Source organism: Leptodactylus fuscus, chromosome 1 (assembly GCF_031893055.1).
Source record: "Leptodactylus fuscus isolate aLepFus1 chromosome 1, aLepFus1.hap2, whole genome shotgun sequence".
Taxonomy (NCBI): Eukaryota; Metazoa; Chordata; class Amphibia; order Anura; family Leptodactylidae; genus Leptodactylus; species Leptodactylus fuscus.
Window position 1 is genome coordinate 227622450 of NC_134265.1, and position 20832 is coordinate 227643281.

The 20832-nt window shown below is 38.9% G+C and overlaps 1 protein-coding gene across 1 annotated transcript in view; it reads right to left on the reverse strand.

Annotated features, from left to right (window-relative positions):
• The window catches only part of ANTXR2 (ANTXR cell adhesion molecule 2), a 155668-nt gene that overhangs the window by 82780 nt on the left and 52056 nt on the right, over nucleotides 1-20832 (reverse strand). The window contains exons 5-7 of the mRNA XM_075283884.1: nucleotides 17456-17563; nucleotides 17293-17361; nucleotides 13689-13769 (exon numbers count right to left, since the gene is read on the reverse strand). Coding sequence (XP_075139985.1) covers nucleotides 13689-13769; nucleotides 17293-17361; nucleotides 17456-17563 — 258 coding nt within the window. The remainder of the gene's footprint in view (nucleotides 1-13688; nucleotides 13770-17292; nucleotides 17362-17455; nucleotides 17564-20832) is intronic.

The window sequence follows — 20832 nt, forward strand, 5'->3', positions numbered from 1 at the left end:
CTACCGCCCAACCCGTGTTCTCCGCTCACTCAATGATCTAACACTTACATCCTCTATTATCAGAACCTCCCACGCTCGTATACAAGACTTCTCCCGAGCTGCACCACTTCTCTGGAATGCTCTACCCCGGACAATAAGATTAACTCCCAACTTCTACAGTTTCAAACGCAAACTAAAGACGCATCTTTTCAGACAAGCCTATCACAATTCCTAATGCACAAAATTGTCTGAACACTGTATAAGCAATGCCGCCCCTGCTACCTCTTGTGTCACCCCCTCTACCTCATAGATTGTAAGCTCTTTTGAGCAGGGCCCTCAGTCCCATTATGTGAAATGATGTTCTTTGTTATGTATGTCTGTATCTGAACCCTATAAATTGTACAGTGCTGCGGAATATGTTGGCGCTATATAAATAAAATGTATTATTATTATTATTATTACTATAGTTACACTTATTAATATAAATTATACTGCTCTGTTTTCTCACTCTGCCCAATATGCCCTTCCGCAGCCTCCACTGAGACAAAGTATATGCACTAGTTTTCTGGATGTCCAGGTCTCAGAAACAGTATATTACAATATATAAGTTTGTATAGCTAAATACAGTTCTATCACCTGTCATGATCAACTTACAGTATTTGCTAGATGGCCTAATTTTTAGAGTATATTAAAAACATAAAAGTAATGAAAGTAAAACAAATGGACATGGATTAGTTAATAATTGTGTCAACTGAAAATATATGATATATAATATTATATGATAGATAGATAGATAGATAGATAGATAAATGATAGACAGATAGATAAATGATTGATAGATAAATAAATAGATAGATAGATAGATAGATAGATAGATAGATTAGATAGGTAGATAGATAGATAATTTTTGTTTCATACAACAGCCTCCTCAGGATCTCTTTAATCAGTGCTATTATATCCACAGCCTACTATGTGATGTATCCAAGCCACGTGTAGTAGCTAACAGAATATTATATAAGTATAGAGTATGCAACTTCACTGGTAAGCAAGTAATGTTGATCCAACAGCAAACATCTCTCTGTGGTGAAGAGCTTAAAAAAGGAAACAGAACAGACCACAACAGAATTTAATGTAAGCCTCAGGCAGGAAATACATCTAAGCTTTCTGGAAAATGCATCTCACGGCCATCAAATGTAACATAATTGACAGGTAATATAGACAGAGAAAGCGAATAGTATCCAGCTCTGAAATCCATGTTGTTCCTCAAAGTAAACATGTTATGTATTCTAAGAACACATCTTCCCAATCTCTGCCGCAGGGGATAAAACACAGGAAGCACATAATAGTCTGTACAACTATTACTAAAATTAAATGAAGCTTTTCTTTGTTCTACGAGACATGATTTTCTAATACTGCAATAACAATGCTCATAAATATGACTGATTATGGTGCCCACAATGATACCTTCCCATGCAGAAAAATAACACACCTAAGTCTCACACCATTTGGAATCTTACCGTTTATTTATTGGGCACTAAAAATATTTTATTATCCTTTCTGGAGATCCAAAGAATGATGTCTAGTTCCTACCAATTCATAAGTGAAATATGACCTATTAATAACACATACCACTTTTAATACAGTTACTGTAAAAAATTCTTCATTCATGGATATAGTTGATGAAAACATAATAGGAGTGTCCGACTGACTCAATGCAGTATGGTATCTATATTTAAACTTCATAGTGTGCTCTTGGCAAGCATTCTTACCATTGTGGAGAAAAGAGGCTGGTTCGGAGAAAGGACTGAGGCTAAAGTCATGAGATGAGGAAGGGACAGTGACAGAAACTTGTCAGGGAGAGGAGGAAATGTGCAGAGGGGAAATAAGGTAATGCCAGATGTAGTGTGCTCTCAAACTGCAAGTCTCGCCAGAAAAGTGGAAGCTAAAGAGATGGTCTATAGAAATGTTCTATTTGCGTCCAACATTGGGTCATCTATGAAAATGATAGGTACCAGCCTTCTTACCCTCTAAGTAGGGTTTAAATGTAACATCTTCATGACCACGGTGTGTTACTGTCTAATCTAAAGCTGCTGAAGCGTCACCCAGAGCTGGACTATATTAAGGGACACACAGGTTAAGATCTGGAGACGTGCGATTCGCTGTAGGTTGGCAATCATCTGGCCGGGCACGGAGATGAGCGTCTCCGTTACCATAGTTACCGAGCGTCCCGCCCGCTAACCAATCACTGACGGGGGGCGGAGTCTATGACACGCCCTCAGTCATGGGAGACGAGCGGGAAGGCGGGTAAGTACGCACCTTTTGTCCTGGGTATAAAGGGACTCGCTGTGGCGCTCTGCCTTCGGCTGGTAAAAATTATCCGTGCCTACCATCAAGGCACGGAGAACGGTGGTTATAACCGCCATTAATGAACATCTAGGCTGTGTTATTAGAGCAGGATTAGCGGACGCAGTAAGCTGGGGGACGGTAGAATCTGCTGCAGGGAATGTTATTGCAGATAGTCCCAGTTGAATAGGAGTTCATTACCGACGCGGTATCGCATCAAAACCGTGGGGTGTATTTATACAAAAGGTCTCCTGAGGAACCCCGTAAACAGGGGGGAAACGCGTAGAGACGCCTATTCATTAGACAATTGCTTATTATTTTGAATCCTAACCATGCCATTAGCTAACCTATCGTGCTGCTGGCATGCAATATAGAGGCATAATAACTAGATATATATTTGCTATGAACAAACTCATGGCAATATTGATACAAAGTTACTTTATGCTTCTTTGAATTTTTAAGAGCAAGAAGCAGTCATATATATTACAACTCAGCAGTCAATTAGCCTGAGATGAATTGTATCTAACTGATCCTCAAAACAGATAGATTGGGGATTTGAACTAGCACCCACTCAATAGTCTATGACTATAGCCATGCTATCTACAGGCAATGTCTTATAGTTGTTTCTTTTAAACACCCACTGAATAGAGGGGCTCTCAGACACTTATTAGATACCCCTTGGTGTTTAGAAATAAATGGTGCATAAATAGACTATTTTTATATAAAAAAAAATTTTGTACCCAGGGAAATATTTTTAATGAGAATATCAATAAAGATTAGTTTTTGTAATGCCTATTTTTCTTTTGGATTTGCTAAAACAAAGATTCTAGTGGAAGTTTATGGTATTGCAACACAAAAAGTTAAATTAAAGGCAAATGACAAGTATTCTTTGTGTTAATGTATAAAAGTATCATGGCTGGGTATGTTTCTTTGTTACGTACCCCTGGAATAACATTTAAGAGGGTTGTCCAGTTTTAGACAGATATTGAAAGACAACAATAAGTTATACAATTTTCTAATATACTTTCTGTATTGGTTCCTCACAATTTTCTAGATCTCTGCTTGTTGTAATTCATTCTGCTTATTCCATTGGTTAAAATCAGTCCTTGGTCATGTGATGTTCAGTCCATGGTCATGTGATGTTCAGTCCACAGTCATGTGAGGTTCAGTCCATCGTCATGTGGTGGACACACAGGCCCACAACTCATTACCAGGTAGATGTCTGTTTTGTGACTGTAACTTTATGTGAATTTTTTTGTAGACAAAACTGGGATCAAATCCAAAAAAAGTGTGGACTACAGGTCATTCCTTTACATCACTCTAGGCTGAGGATACAATTTTGTCTTTGGTTTAAAAGAAATTTAAAAAAAGTAGTGAACAAGGCTTCTAGTTCTTATAGGTAACTTCCATGGCTCTTTCCATTATCTATTAGATTGTACACAAGAAATCACAGTATTCATTCCTAACCATTGTGCTGAGTAACTTGTAGATGGGAGAACTAGTGAGAGAATTTTTGGAAAACAATGAGATAGGTTTTCCATCAAAACAATTACTGAGAAACAATTGTATAAGAACAAATGTCTTTGTACCGTGTTAGCCAGTGGATATGAAATTAAAGAAATTTTTTGAGAGAAGTCCTCAGTAGTTGATACCTTTTTTAATGGCTAACTTAAAAAGTTTTTTAAGTTAGCCATTAAAAAAAGTATCAACTACTGAGGACTTCTCTCAAAAAATTTCTTTCATTTGAGAAACAATTGGTCAATATACTGCTCAAATAAAGTTGTGATACCTCGGTTTGCTACTATTCCAGAACAGCAACATTGGAAAGCTAACCTTGTTCTGCTGCAAACTAGACTATAGCTAACTTCTGTAAGTAAGAGAATGCTATATCTAACATGACATCAAAGGTAGCAGAGGCAATCTATTATGTACTTTTTATTGTAAAGTATGCATTAGAAATATGGCTCCTTCTTTTGTGTGTTGATATAAGAAAAGACAGTTGCTAACTTTTAAGTGGTGCCAAACATCTGCACATTCAACATATGCCACGACAACACACTATTACAGCTCCTAGCTACAGATCCTGTGATGACACAAACTAAAGAAGGAAGTCTGAGGGATATAAGAAATCTAGGAAAAAGATCATTAGATTAATTTGTGTGGTTACAGTGTACAGCAGCCAAGTGATATATCCTGATCTCTTCAAGCAACTAGTATCCTGCTACTCTATATGGAAGAGAGCAATGCAATCTACAAACCCCATTGTACAATGCCCGCTTTTTATCTGCACTAACTGCCATTAAAGGGGTTGCCTATATTAGCTGCAAAGGTCCATTAACCATAAGCTGATGAGGAGTCCTCACTGCTGAAACCACCGGCAATCATTTATACTCTGTTTGGGAAACAAGTGTCAGCAAGTGTATATTACTCCACTGCAGCACCTCCACAGAAGAAAAGATTTACTAGCAGTTCTAACTGAAATGTATGGGCAGTCAGTCCATGTAACACACAGACATTCCTAGCATTCAGAAAAAGAGAGAGGGAGATGGCCTTTGTAGCTGTTTTACACACTAGGCTAATAGATAAGGGTTCTAAACAGGATAACAACCAATATTAGATCAATGGGAGACCCAGCACCCACACCGATCAACAGTTGGAAGAAGCTGTGGTACTTAGAGAAATCCAGCGACATCTTCATTTAATACTCTGAGATGAGCAAACCTTTCAAGGTCTGATTTATGTTTGGGTTTGCAGGTTTAGACTACAAGATTGTAGTATGAACCGATTCATTATGAACCAAGAGTGCCAACTGCCTTACAATCCAAAAAATACAAAAAGAGGCACCGAGCCGACCAATGTGTAGTAATAACAGGGATAGGACAAGGTAAGCAGAGAAATGGCCGCTCACCTGACTGGGTTGTGTGGGACACAACAACCCTAAGGCGTGTAGAACAAAGGTGCAACAATTCGGTGCGGGCAGCTGCTGGAGGAAACGCCACAAGACGTCAAGATAGTAGAAGAAAAGATGGACCGTCCTCCTTGCGGAAGATGAAGGAAAATACCGCGCTCGCCCAAATGAGGTGAAAAGACTTTATTTCGCACAACGCATTTCGAGCAAAGGTGCTCTTTTTCAAGTGCATTCAATTTACCTTCCCAGACTGAGAATTAGTACATGAGGAATAGGCTAGGAAGCAAGCTATTTAAGCCGGCTTAAATAGCTTGCTTCCTAGCCTATTCCTCATGTACTAATTCTCAGTCTGGGAAGGTAAATTGTATGCACTTGAAAAAGAGCACCTTTGCTCGAAATGCGTTGTGCGAAATAAAGTCTTTTCACCTCATTTGGGCGAGCGCGGTATTTTCCTTCATCCTCCGCAAGGAGGACGGTCCATCTTTTCTTCTATTAACTGCCTTACAATGTCAAGTATGAGGGTTCCTAGGATTCTAACCCCTTTCTAGTTCTCTTATGCAAACACAGCTGCAATGTCAAAGTTACAGACAAAGTTCTAGCAAAAAAAAAAAAATTATGATTACCCGTAAACAGGTATCAACAAACGGCTTGTCTAACACTGAGGCCCCACTTTGCGGAAAACTTCTTTTATTGCAGAATTTGCTATGGTTTTTTTTAATCCAAAGCCAGGAGTGCCTTGAGCAGAAGGTAGAAGTCTAAGAGCTTCCGAGATATTTCCCAATCCTTTTGTTGCCATTCTCTCAAAAAACCACAGCAACATGTGCAATAAAAATAAGCTGCATTTCTGCAATGTGGAGCCTGAGCCTAAATATATACTGCACTCCATTTTTTTATGCTTCTTAAAATAAATGTTTAATGAATGACGGAGTCTTATGCTGTAAACTCAAATATAACACAGAGGAGCACTGACTATACCAGTGTTAGTGCAGTTAGTGTATAACTTCACCGTCCCTCGGGCCTTTTGTATCTAATGTATGTAATTGATCATTATTTATCAATTTGGATTGTTGTATTGTTGGAACTTGTCACATGCAAAATGCTGTTTAATCTGCATGCGGCATAATTTTGGGGGAAAATTCTGTATAACTTGCACAGTTGGATTGAAGGCTGTCAATAACTGAAAAGATCGCCTTCTTCACGTCTCAACATAAAAGGATCAGAGATTTTACAAGCTGAATTACAGATTATATCAAATCTTTTCACACAAAACTATAACTCAATCTGTTCAGTTCCTCCAGTATTATAACAAGTAGCCTACAGATTGGATGGCATTTCCATGTGATAGATTCATTTCAATTAATTAATTGATTAATTAAACTTAATACTAATCCTAATTCTCAAGTCCTACAGTAAATACACTAATCCACAGAGCCCTGACACTATTATCTGTAAATTATTTCTGATCCATCTTGCTCTGACTCTCTGATATCCTACCTGTCTAAACTGTGATCTAAGATCAGCCTGATCTATTTATCATGCCTTCTAGTTATCAGTGTCTTTAGACCTATATCTCCTCATAAATGTTCACTGCCATGGAGGCTGCTTGCTAGGCATTATGGGTGAGACCATCTGATCTCTCCGGTCACGCGATCCCTTTCTTCATGCTTTTCACAAGGTAGCGGCCTTTCAAAAACAGCATTTTCAAAAACAAACCCCAAACAACACAATCCAGTTAGCTAAACTCTACTATGACATCATGACATCATGGTCTGCAACTAGGAATCAGCCTCTAAAAACAGCTGATCAGTGGGGGTCGTGCGCGTTTGGAACCTCTGTCTAAACCAGACAAATAAGGCCAAATAATGTTTATTTCCACAAAATCATGATAAACCAAGAATGACTCCTTTGATAACACTGGAGCTGGAAAGGATTTCTGCTGTATAAAACTAGGCAATCCAGACGGAGAAATACAGTACAGCAAGATAGTTCTAATCGTGTTTTAAAGCCTTGCGGGAATATTTGGGACGAGAAAAGGTTGCTGGCTATGTATTGAATCTAATACAAAATTTCTTCTATATAGAAATACAATCATTTATCTTAGGCCTTAGGATTTTGAAAAACTGTAAACTACAAAGCTTCTCTTTTTCTATTGCACTCAAGAGAGAGGACAGAGATGCTTTAAAACATATATCCAGGTACATACTGTGAAAACTAAAGTCACATCATTTGCCATTGTCTATGTCATACATACTGTGTTCCCCAAGTATCAAATCAAATCAAAAAAGCTTTATTGGCACGTCCGAATAGGTATTTGGCATTGCCAAAGCTAGTAAAGTGGGCGGGAGGGGGGGGGGAGTTTGATTCGGGTGGGTGAGTGGTGGGTATGGGGGGGTGGGGGGGTGGTTTGGGTTACTGACCAGAAATACTGTATACTTCCTTAAGGACACTGGTAGTTAATAACAAGTTAAGGGAGGGTTCACACCTGCGCTCGGTCTCAGCTTTGTGGGTTTCCGTCTTCTGCCCGAGAAACTGGACAAGAGACGGAAGCAGTCAGTGTCCGCCTGTGAGCATCTTCTGGTCTCCGCGGCAAAATCGTGTTTTTTTTTAACCGGACAGAAAGTCCTGCATGTCTGACTTTGTGTCCAGTTAAAAAAAGGATTTTGCTGCAGAGAGGCAGAAGATGATCACGGGCGCTCACTTTGCAAATCCATTCAAGTGAATGAGTTTGAAAACTGCCTGCTGGTTTCCGTCTCCTGTCCAGTTTCTCGAGCAGAAGATGGAAACCTGCAAAGCGGAGATCGAGCACAGGTGTGAACCCTCCCTAAGAGTTTTGCAAGGACAGACTAGACTGAGTGACTGCTTACACAAACCCTGTTCTTTCTACTTATGGGTTATAAGAAGCATTTCCCTATCTACAATCACAGCAACATAGCAAACAAGTGAGGAGTCAACCCTTAAAGGGGCTCTATCAGCAATATTATGCCATATGAGCCCCACATATGCCTGAATAGCCTTTAAAAAGGCTATTCAGGCACCGCTAATCTTATTTTAAAAGCTCCCCCCGTTTTTAAATAATACCCTAAAAACGATTATTAAAATCATACTTACCTGTGCACGGTGGGCGGTTCGTGCATTGGTGGACGTCATCTTGCTTGCACGCCTTCCTCTGTGTCTTCTTCCAGCGACGTCCTCCTGGGCTCGCTCTTCCACACCTTCATCTTCTTTTCTTCCGGAATGAAGAAGTTTGTGAGCGTACTGTGCACGCTCCGATGCCATTTTTGTCATAGTTCTAAGTTCCCCTTAGAACTACATGCGCAGTACGCTCGCGAACTTCTTCATTCCAGAAGAAAAGACGATGAAGGAGTGGAAGAGCGAGCCCAGGAGGACGTCACTGGAAGAAGACACAGGGGAAGGCGTGCCAGCAAGATGAGGTCCACCAGTGCATGGATAAGTATGATTTTAATAATCATTTTTAGGGTATTATTTAAAAACAGGGGGAGCTTTTAAAATAAGATTAGCAGTGCCTGAATAGCCTTTTTAAAGGCTATTTAGGCATTTGTGGGGCTCATACGACATAATTATGCTGATAGAGCCACTTTAAAGCATACCTCCAATTATTAAAAAAAATCTGAAACTTTTTACTGTATCTTATTAATTTTATTAAAGAAATATGCTTCCTTCTCCACTTTAAGCTGCTTTCTTCTCTATTATCTTCACTCACACTGTTTATTTATATAGGCCTTAGTCTATGGTGTGGCCTCCTTCTCCCCTTCCGCTCTCCATACACTTCTACTATTTCTTTAATATGTTAACTATATATGTTTAACTATATTTGTTTAATATGTTATGTTATGAAAATTACATTATAAATGGAGGTATATTTTAAAGTTGATCTTTTAGCATAGGTAGAAAGTATGCAAGGCTTTTAGATTTTATCAATCTGATGTACTCTTTATTATATACTGAGTGTGGTAATGTTGCTACACCTTTTGGGTGCTTATTTGCTGCTCCTACTAACAGAGCACTGTTAAAAATAACCTATATGTTAATTAATAATGAAATATACTGAAAGATCCTATTCAGGAAATATTATAGTTATGTTTACAATTATTTTAAATTAGATTTTTAGTATGAGAAAATATAACCTACATCTACATTTTAAGATGTAAGTCACTGGGCAGGGAATACCAAAATTGAATATTGGACAAAGTGGGTACCCAAAACACAACAGATAAATATATCCATAAAACATAACCTTTATTTTATTAGTACTACAACGAAGGTTATGTTTTATGGGTTTATTTATCTGTTCTATTTTTTAGGGTACCTACATGTTCAGATCTACAATGTTTTTTCTGATACTGGAAATTGATAGAACTGTATCTTTTCTAAAGTGAAATTGAATAATGAAAAAGTTGCTATAAAGTCTATTCTTTATTATACATTATGTTTCCCCAGGGTTGTTTAGTTCTCTGCTTGTTGTTTTTAAATGAGAACCTTCAGCTATAGAGTAATTTCAAATAGAGATCATGAAGGTCCGCATGGAATAAATAACTTTTTTGTAACATCTCTGTCTGTTCGGGCCTCTGCGCCACCCTCTGCTCGCGTGCTGCGGCGCAGGAGGCGTGTGCAGTTTGGTTCATGGCTTAAAGTTTTTGGTCGCACTGTGTGAACACGGCTCTACTGCTGTGATTGTATTTGTACCACACCCGTCTTCTGCCCTTGTTTGTCTCTGCTCCTCTAATGGTTAATCTGGCCTTGCCCTGTGATTGACGGCTGCCTTCCTGTCAACCCCATGGGCGGGTTCTTCCTCCCTATTTAACCTTGGCTCTCATTCACACCAGTGCTTGCTATTGCCGTGTGCATACTTGCTCCTTACTGTCACTATTTTGCTTGCATTTCTTATCCTTGACCTTTGGCTTTCCCTACTGACAATTCTTTGGACTCCGATTTGGCACTGCATCGCTCGACTGTTACTGACCCTTGACTAGCTGACCTCTCTTTTTTGTTGTCCGTCTTGTCTCCGTTTTGTGTCTCACCTATACAGGAAGAGACTGTCTTTGTGGTTGCCGCCTATTACGTAGGATAGGGCCTGGCAATAGGAAGGGAAAGTTGGGGGCTCACTGTCTCTTGTGTCCCGTCCCAGGGTTCAAACAGTTACTGGGGAATTGCGGTCCCTTACATTTTTACATAGAATTATTTTGTTTCCTTTGTTTTAAGAAAACTTAAAATGTTATGATAACTTTCAATAGTGCAGATAATAATAGTAGATAGGCGGACATATGGGTATAGGTCGCTGAGGGAACATAAGAGTGGGATTTCACATAAAAGAGTTAAAATTCATTAAAGGGGTTGTCCGGGATAATTAGAAGCTTAATCCCTAAACTAAACGCCCTCCCCCCACCTAACTTCAAATTGACTATTTGAAAAAAAAAAAAAAAAAATCTATATTTACCTATATACCTCACTTTCTGATAATCCGATGATGTTCCATTTCTACATTTTCAGAAATGAGGCAATCACCAAATTTCCTCTGCCCCGTCACTTACAGACTTACCCATCTTCGTTCTTTTGGCACTTCCTTCGCTTCTGCCAGCGCCTGCACAACAGAGCTTTATTGTACAGACGCCATCAGAAGCAAAGACTGCATAACACGCATACACAAGATGGCCACAGAAGAAGATGCAGACGGGACTGAAGACACTGATCTCCAGGACACAGATGACAGGTAAGTATGATTGTGGGGGAGATTGGAGCTGAATGAGGTAGGCAGGTAGGTAGATAGATAGGGCTACTAGTCCACAGGCTAGCTAGGGAAACAGCTAGGGGTGTGAGAGAAGGGGATCATGGCAATTGTAGGCTATGACAGCAGGAAGGTAGGAGGAAGCATGTAAACAAATGTAGAGAATGTCAGGAGGTCCCAGAGAGAGTCAGAAATCACTCAAAACAATGCTAAAGGTATTTAGATGCTATTATTAACCCATTAATAGTACTAAAATACCTTTTTTAAACAAAGTTTTTTTGCCCGGAAAACCCCTTTAATAAAGTATATTACAAAATGTATTAATGTTGCAAATGCTGCCAGAAAATCAAAAGTTGTTAGTTAGACTTTAAAAGATGCCAAATTTTAAAAATGTATACATACTTGAAAGAAGGATGTTTAAGAAAGATAATTTTATATATATTTGGTTAATATCGTAATAATAATAATAATAATAATAATAATAATAATAATAATAATGTATTGCTTAGCACATGAGCACTTTGATGTGCTGCTCACTGACAACATAACATTCTACCTGTTTTTCTTGTTATTACTTGGCCGTTGACAATCAACCAACTAATTCCTATTGGAATTTCCCTTATACTTTAAGATGCTTTTAAGACTTCAATTATCTACGGATGCTAGGCAAAAAAAAAAAAAACATATGTGACCAAAGAACTCATACCAGAATTAGACGTGAACATCAAATAAGTGTAACACATCACATAACTACAACACATCTAGCATATAGATCTGGTCTTCAGGCAGAAGTAGCTGGCACTGAGATTAAAAAATAATTCTCAAATAATTTATATTAACGTTAAACATTTATCTAAACCAGAATTGTGAAGTCAAAAAGGCCCAGTAGTGAGTTTGCATTGTATTCTTTATGAAAATAATTTAATTAACATTTTAACTTTTTACACCACACATTCCATTTTTAGGAATCTGGATGGGAAAGTTGGTACAATTAGCCCGGCAAGATAAAGTATTCCAGATTTACCAAATGTAGTGACATCCCAGGACTAGGGTTGAGCCTGTATCCCGCCCTGTACCCGCCCACACTCTTCTAACCTGGCAGGGAGTGGCCGCGAGGCAAAGAAGACTGCAGCTGGATCGGCAGGGAGGACAAGAAGAAGGAGGAGCAGCCATCTCTAGAGGTAAGTAGCTACGAGACATGTTAGTTTAGCCTCCCATTAGAATGAATGGAGGTAGCCGGCGCGCAGGGGGTTAGGGCTGTGTGTCGGCTGCTTCCATTCATTCCTATGGAACTGCAGCGGAGCCTTCACACTGAGTATACACTATATACTCAGTGTGAAGGCATTTTGCCGATCGGAATCCGATTTTTTCCAAACACGATCGCTCAACCCTACCCAGGACATAAGTGTGAATTTATCACACTTTATGCAACATTTAATACATTTTGCTCAAATTATGCCAATCTGCACAACAATCTTTAACAATAAATTCCCCATAGTAATTTCAGTGTACAGAATTTTGAGCCAGAAGTACAAATTGATACAAAAAAGAGCAGACGTATATCGCTGCATTCACATGACTCATGGGCAAAACAGCCATGAAAAGTGATTTTTGCATCCGAATGGTAAAGGTTTACACAAATCCATCATAGATTTGAGTCTATTGGGGGATCTGTGAAAACTGGTAAAAAAGAACGTGCTATTTTTTGACAATCTCTTAAAATGAACAGTCAAAAAAAATCAAGTAATAGCCCCATTCAGATGAGTTGATCATCATTCAGCCGTCATTCAGCCATTTGACAACCGTCACATGACCATGAAAGTTGTTCTTGTGAAGATAGCTTTAGGCTAATGATCCGAACTAGCAATATCATAGGGATAATACACTGAGGCAGCAGCTGACTTCCTAATTACATCATGGAAGACAGATTTGCATATTCTTCCCATGGTCCCTTGCGAAGTGGAGTGCTAAAGGCTTAATAAGTCGCCACACACCTATATGGTGGTCTCTCCCCAAGGAGTGACAATGTCCCCTTAACCTAGGGATAATACAGACATATTATAGTCATAACTCAACATATTTATAAATGAAATTGGTTCCACAACATGTGAACAGTAAAAATCTTTCCATATTTCTAAATTTTCAGTTTTTCTGAATGGGTTCTCCTTCTGGCTTACAAATACTAATACAAAACACTAACCAAATACCAATTAAAATTTAATGGTGATATGATATATGCAGCTTACACTAAACACGTCAGTGATGTCAGTGTAATTGGTCACATGGTCTGTCTGCATCTCAGTCTCATTTAAGTGAATGGGGCTGAGCTGTAATGCCAAACTCAACTGCTGTGCAGTGAGGCTGAGCTGCAGCCGTTTCTAACAGTTAATCGATTGTGGTTTCAGGGGTTGGATTTACACTGATCTAATACTGATGACCTATTCTAAGGATAGGTCATTTATATCATAATCTGGAAATACTCCTTAAATTCAGTTCATTTCTATGTAAGATCTGGCTGCATAGATAATACTGCATACAGTCACCCACATGCCGGTGCACAGTCTTAGTTAGAACTTAAGCTTGAATTTTCTGGCTTCTTATTCTTGAAGGGATAAATCTGACAAGTCTGCAGTTATTAAACGTACACTTATGCTGCAAATACTAACTTAGAACATTTAGAAATTTACAACCAGTCCATTCCATTGTGGTACTTACTGAATTAATGATCCCTCCCAAAGCCTTAAATCCACCTTCAACAGCAAACACATGTTCTTCTGAGTCAGCAATTTTTATCAGCTTTAGGAAATAAATGGAAAGTGTTTAGAAAGCAAATACTTAGATATGTGTCATGTCAAACTGATGCTGGATGAAGCTCATTTCTATACTATTAAAAATAAGGTTAATGAAATTCACTAACACTGGTAGGATTTTTTTTCATTCTACTCCTTTATCCATCTGTTAACTCCAATACATGGAATCATGGAAACAATACAAATAATTTTAATAAACCAATAACAGTAACAAAATTAGATGCAAAAGAAATAATGGAGATGACACAAAGGGGAAATTATATACAATTAAATTCAAGAAACTATAACTACCGTGTATACTCGAGTATAAACCGACCCGAGTACAAGCCGAGGCCCCTAATTTTACCACAAAAAAATGGGAAAACTTATTGACTCGAGTATAAGCCTAGGGGTGGAAATACAGCAGCCATTGGAAAATTTCAAAAATTAAAATGGTCAGAGTTTTTGGGTGCAGTAGTTGCTGGGGAAGGGGAGGGGGTGTTTTGGTTGTCTGTCTGTCCCTTCCCTGAGCTTGAGGACTGTTTCCCCCCCCCCCACACACTTGGAATTCAGCCTGGCTGAATATAGGGTATCTGCAGTGCTCCTATTAACCCCTTCCCGACAGAACAGGAGCACTGCAGATACCTAATCTGTATGTGTTTCACAGTCATTTTCTACTTTTCTATGTATTCTAGTTAAGGGAGGGATTTAGAACTTTTATTTATTTTTATTTTTTTTTCTTATTTCTTTGGATGTAATGCCTAATTACGTTGCATACATTTAAATAAATTCAAAATTTAATTACCAAGTTGTAACCACATCCCGTAGCAGCCATTTTTTAATTTTAATTTTTTACTCCTCCCCCCCTTTCAAAAGCCTTAACTTAATTTTTGTGATACAAATTGTATTTTTTTTCTGTTTGTGTTCAGCTCCAGGTTTTGACTAACTGATGCAAGAATGCCTAATGGCACCTAAGACCTTATGCACATGTCAGCGTTTCGGATTTGGTTTATACTGATGTGTGAGAATAAGGCCTTACACCACTGACCACTGATTTAAGGGAAAGATAGATGCTTGTATCTAGAGCTGAAACTTGGAGCATTTTTATAATGAAACATGTTTGGAAATGGATGTTATCTAACGAAACCGAAGAAAATTTTAGAAAATTTGGCTTTGTGAATTTTGGCTTTGTGAACCATAGTATTCAATCACAGAAGAGCTTTTATTTTATCACAAGTAAAAAAAAAAGGGCGCTAAGGGTAAGGCCTGTTTCACATCTGCGTTCGGTATTCCGTTTGGGGAGTCCACTTGGGGACCCCCTGAATGGAATACCGAATGCATTAAAAAGTGCTAAGCAATGAAAACACACAGACCCCATAGACTGCACGAGTCATGCGGAGAGGAAAGTACTGCTTGGGTATCAATGTCAGTTCTACATTCCAGACCAGAACACTTTTCCCTTCACTTGCATATGAATAAAACAGGGATTTACATGAAAATGGGGCTCCAAAGTTGAACAACAGTCATATTTGAATCACCTCTACAAGGTACTGGGAATAGGTTTATAACCAATTTACTGCTGTCATACTCCATAGAAGATTTGCATATATTGCAGAAAACAAATCAAAATTCTGGTTCTTTAACCCCTTCCCAAATCTGCCGTACTAGTTCTATACAGCAGACACCAAGCACTAATACCCGCAATCAGTGCCCACACTGATCGCAGGCATTGGCCCCTCTGCCACCTCTGTCAAAGCTAACCGAGTCGCCACTTTACTGGCAGTACCGGGGCACCGCCATTTTCCCAGGAATCGCAGGCACTTGGAGCAAGTTCCAGGGCTGGCATCCTGTTTCTATGACAGCCGGGAGCCTTGTGAAGTCTCCCCAGCCAGTCAATATATGCTTTCTATTGCAGGCTACTGTGTGTAGCCTGAAATAGAAATACCGGATTTTTGCAATGCATTAGCATTGTAATACATTGCATTAGTGATCAGACACCCTGGGGCTCAAGACCCTTAGGAGGTCTAATAACTGCAAAAAAAAAATAAAAAAAAAAAATAAAAAATATATATATATATATATATATATATATATATATATAATAAAAAAGTATTAAAAATTCTAATTGCACCCCTTTTCCTAGAACACATATAAAAGTACTTAAATACGGTGAAACACACACGTTAGGTATCCCTGTGTCCAAAAACACCTGCTCTACAAATCTATAAAAATATTTTCCTGTACGGTAAACGCCATAGCGGGAAAAAAGTGAAAAGTGCCAAACTGCTGTTTTTTTCACTGTTTTGCCTCTGATAAAAATTTGAATAAAAAGTGATCAAAGCGATAGTAATTCTTCAAAATGGTAGAACTAAAAAGTACATCTAGTCCCACAAAAAAAGATGCCCTATGCATCCCCATACACGGAAGTATAAAGCAGTTATGGGTGTCAGAATGACTTTTAGAAAAAAAAATTTAGGCACAATTTGGATTTTTGTTAAGGGGTTAAAATGTAAGTAAAACCATAAAATTTTGTCTCTCTGGAATTGTACCGAAACATAGAATACAGGTGACATGTCATTTTGACTTCACAGTGAACGCGGTAAAAAAGAAGCCTGTAAGAAAGTCGCACAAATGCACTTTTTCTTCAAATCTACCCCATTCTAAAAAAAATTTCTAGTTTCCCAGTACATTGTACTATGCTAAAGGCTTAACAAGTCTCCACACACCTATATGGTGGTCTCTCCCTAAGGAGTGACAATATCCCCTTAACCCTGTCTAAGCCTCTCACCTCTACCAGGTTATAGTCCTCTCTACATCGGGCTGAAGAGATCCAAGTAGATCGAAACAGCTGTCCTCGATTGAGAGACTATACCTGGTAATAATCCCAGCGTCATTGCTAAACAAAGGCCTCTTGGAAGGTCGGGCATGATGCTAAAGGGAGCAGCCATTATTGGGTTATTTCACTGGAATCCTGTCATAAGACAGGCTTGCACATTCCAGTGAGCGCCCTCTATTGGTTTGCAATACTGAGGCAGCAAACTGTCTTCCTAATTACATCATGGAAGACAGATTTGCATATTCTTCCCATAGTTCCTTGCAAAGTGGAGTGCTAAAGGCTTAACAAGTCTCCACACACCTATATGGTGGTCTCTCCCTAAGGAGTGACAATATCCCCTTAGTACATTGTACAGAATAATTCATAGTAGCATCATGAAGAATAATTTGACCCGCAAACATTAAGCCCTCATATGGCTCTAAGAGAGGAAAAATAAAAAAAAGTTATGGGGTTTGGGAGGGGGGGGGGGTCAAACAATGAAAATTGAAAAAAGCCCGCAACAGGAAGAGGTTAAAGGTTTAGCAAAAGATGCCAGATGAAAACATCTCTGGCAGCCAATAGAGTCTGTACTTCAACACATGGAGGATGTGTACCTCCATACTAAGGTGCCATACAGCCTTCCTGTAGTGCCATGTGCATTAACATGCACATCTAAGTAAAAGTGATTCAACGTACACATTCATTTTGTACTAACCTGATCATACTTGAAATCCAAAACTCCAACACAGTAGACTCTTGCTCCCATAACTCGAGCTTTATCAGCCTGCAATAGCAGAAAGTTCACAATAAAAAGAAAACATTGAGCAACATTGCTAACCAAGAACAAAGACTAACCAAAGATATAGAATAGCACTCACCTCTTTTACCGTCAACACAGGAATCTGGTCAGCCAGTTTTCCATCCGTCAACGCAATAATAATAGTGGCAGTACTTCTTCCCCCTGCTTTCTCAATCTGCTCATTTGCCTAAAACAATATTGTTTATTAGGTTGATGTTTTCTGGTGGAATTATTGCATATTTGTGCATTTATCATGGAATATGCTCACTAATCACAACTCATCATTGACATTTTGTGTTTCTTGCAGTTAACAAAGGAATAATCCTCACATAATTGAAGCATGCTACATGGGTGTATTCGGTCCATGAAATATGAACCTAACATTGGCCATATTTACTTGACCAAACACCAAGCTTGGACCGGGACTCCAAGCATCAAGACCCTGCTTCCTGGGGACTATTCCATCATACTGTAATTATGTTTTCAGTGCAGAACAGTAGTCTCATGGGGAGGAAGAAACTCCTAGTATCATAGCCTCACAACATTTGACAACTGGTCTAAGGGAGATGAGGCATCTACATTTTTATCAGCATAAACATGCCCCTTTGTTGCAGGCTATGTCCTGTTTATATGCCTCCTTTTGTGGACTTGGCTCCATCTCCTGATAACATGACATCACAGTGCAATACACACAAAACTACAAAGGAGTGTTGGTTTTTGGTAGTCTTCTGCACTGCTGGGAAATTTGCCAACACTTCTGGGAGTGAGGATCCCTTTTATCTGGAAGCCTCACACGCATTCTGAATTACTAAGAATGCTGTACCCAACTAAAATTGGGAGACAGAAATTTGTCGCTAGAAACTAGCAGCAGTGGGAAAAACTAAATGACTTGATCCTCTAAGTGCAAGATAAAAGCAAGGTGTTATAAAATAGTATCACATTCTTAATACTCTATATCCTAAAAGGTCTTTTTAACAGCTCTGGAAAAAATTAAGAGACCACTGCAAAATTTTCAGTTTCTCTGATTTTTCTCTTCATTGGGATATTTTGGAGTAAAATGTCCATTGTTCTTTTATTATATAAACAACTGACAACATGTCTCCGAAATTCAAAGCAAACCATTTTCTATTTATTTGCAGCAAATGAGAAATTGTCAAAATAATAAAAAAGAAACAGTACTGTCAAACCTCAAATAATGCAAAGAAAACAAGATCATATTCATTTAGAAACAACAATACTAATGTTTTAACTCAGGAAGAGTTCAGAAGTCAACATTTGGTGGAATAACAAGGATTTTTAATCCCAGCTTTCATGCGTCTTGGCTTTCCACCAGTCTTTCACACTGCTTTTGGGTGACCTTATGCCACTCCTGGCACAAAAATGTAAGCAGTTCTTCTTTGAAGGCTTGTGACTATCTTCCTCTTGATTACATTCTAGAGGATAGGGCTCAGGTATGGAGATTGGGCTGGCCATGACAGGGTCTTCATGTGGTGCTCCTTTATCCACACATGGATTGACCTAGCTGTGTGGCATGGCACATTGTCCTGCTGGAAAAACCAGTCCTCAGAGTTGGGGAACATTGCCTTAGCCAAAGGAAGCATTTCATCAATGAGAAGGAAAGGAGAGCCAGGCTGAAGTTTGCAAAAGACCATAAGGATTGGACCATAGAGGACTGGAGTAAGGTAATCTTCTCTGATGAGTCTAATTGTAAGCTTTGTCCAACACCAGTTTGTCTAATGGTTAGACGGAGACCTAGAGAGGCGTACAAGCCACAGTGTGTTGGACCCACTGTGAAATTTGGTGGAGAATCTGTGATTATCTGGGGATGCTTCAGCAAGGCTGAAATTGAGCAGGTTAATGTTTGTGAAGGACGTATGAATCAAGCCACATACAAGTTTATCCTGGAAAAACACTTGATTCCTTCTGCTCAAGCAATGTTCTCCAACTCTGGGGATTGTTTTTCCCAGCAGGACAATGCACCATGCCACACAGCTAGGCCAATTAATATGTGGCTGAAGGAGCACCACATCCAGACCCTGTCATGGCCAGCCCAATCTCCAAACCTGAACCCCATTGAAAATCTCTAGAATGTATTCAAGAGGAAGACGGATAGTCACAAGCCATCAAACAAAGAAGAACTGCTTATATTTTTGTGCCAGGAGTGGCATAAGGTCACCCAAAAACAGTGTGAAAGACTGGTGGAAAGCATGTCAAGACGCATGAAAGCTGTTAATAAAAATCATGGTTACTCGGGGCAATACAGTGGCTCAGTGGTTAGCACTGCAGCCTTGCAGCGCTGGAGTCCTGGTTACGAATCCTGCCAAGGACAACATCTGCAAGAAGGTTGTATGTTCTCCCTGTGTTTGTGTGGATTTCCTCCCATACTCCAAGGACATACTGATAGGAAAAAAAAAAGTACATTGTGAGCCCTATATGGGCTCACAATCTACATTATAAAATAAAAATCCTGGTTATTCCACAAAATATTGATTTCTGAACTCTTCCTGAGTTAAAACATTAGTATTGTTGTTTCTAAATGAATATGAACTTGTTTTCTTTGCATTATTTGAGGTCTGAAAGCACTGCTTTTTTATTATTTTTGACGATTTCTCATTTGCTGCAAATAAATACAAAATTTTTTGCTTTGAATTTCAGAGACATGTTGTCAGTAGTTTATATAAGGGCCCCTTCACACAGCGTAAGCCGGCTTTACGAGCGCTCCCATTGAAGTGAATGGGAAGTGTTTAGAAGCGCTCGCGTGTACGGCTCAGAATGAGCCGAGCGCTTACACCGTGTGAAGGGGCCCATAAAAGAACAATGGACATTTTACTCAAAAATATACTAATGAAAAGAAACTGAAAATTTTGTAGTGGTCTCTTAATTTTTTTTTTCCAGAGTTGTACTTTATTAAGTAATTTTGGCCCCAGTCAATGAAACACTGCATTTCTTTATTCTTCCCCTCGCTTCTGTATTGAGAGATATTCCTGCCTCTCACTAAGTAATTGTGTATGGAGTAGGGGCTTGGAGCAGGGACTTTGTGAACAGTAAAGAAAATTACGGTAAAGGAGGGTCACTTCAAACAGTTATATCTCGGGCATTATAAAATATACAAACTTGCTTTTGGTGTCATAAGAAAGACACCAAAAGCAAGACACAGTTGGGAATAGGATATTTATATCCAGCCACATAATACAGATTATATAAATATCCCAACTGGATTTCAAACAGTTATATCTCTGGAAATAATATAGATAGCACTGCCAATTATTGTGAATATCCTGTTTCATATGACACCAAAAATTCGTATGTTTTATAACGCTCAAGATATGAGTCTCTCCTACCCTCATTTTCTCTAAATGTTACACAGCGCAATACCTCAATCCCATACTCCATACACAGTTATTCAGGGGGAGGCAGAGAAATCAAGGGAAATAATAAAGAAATGCAGGATTTCAC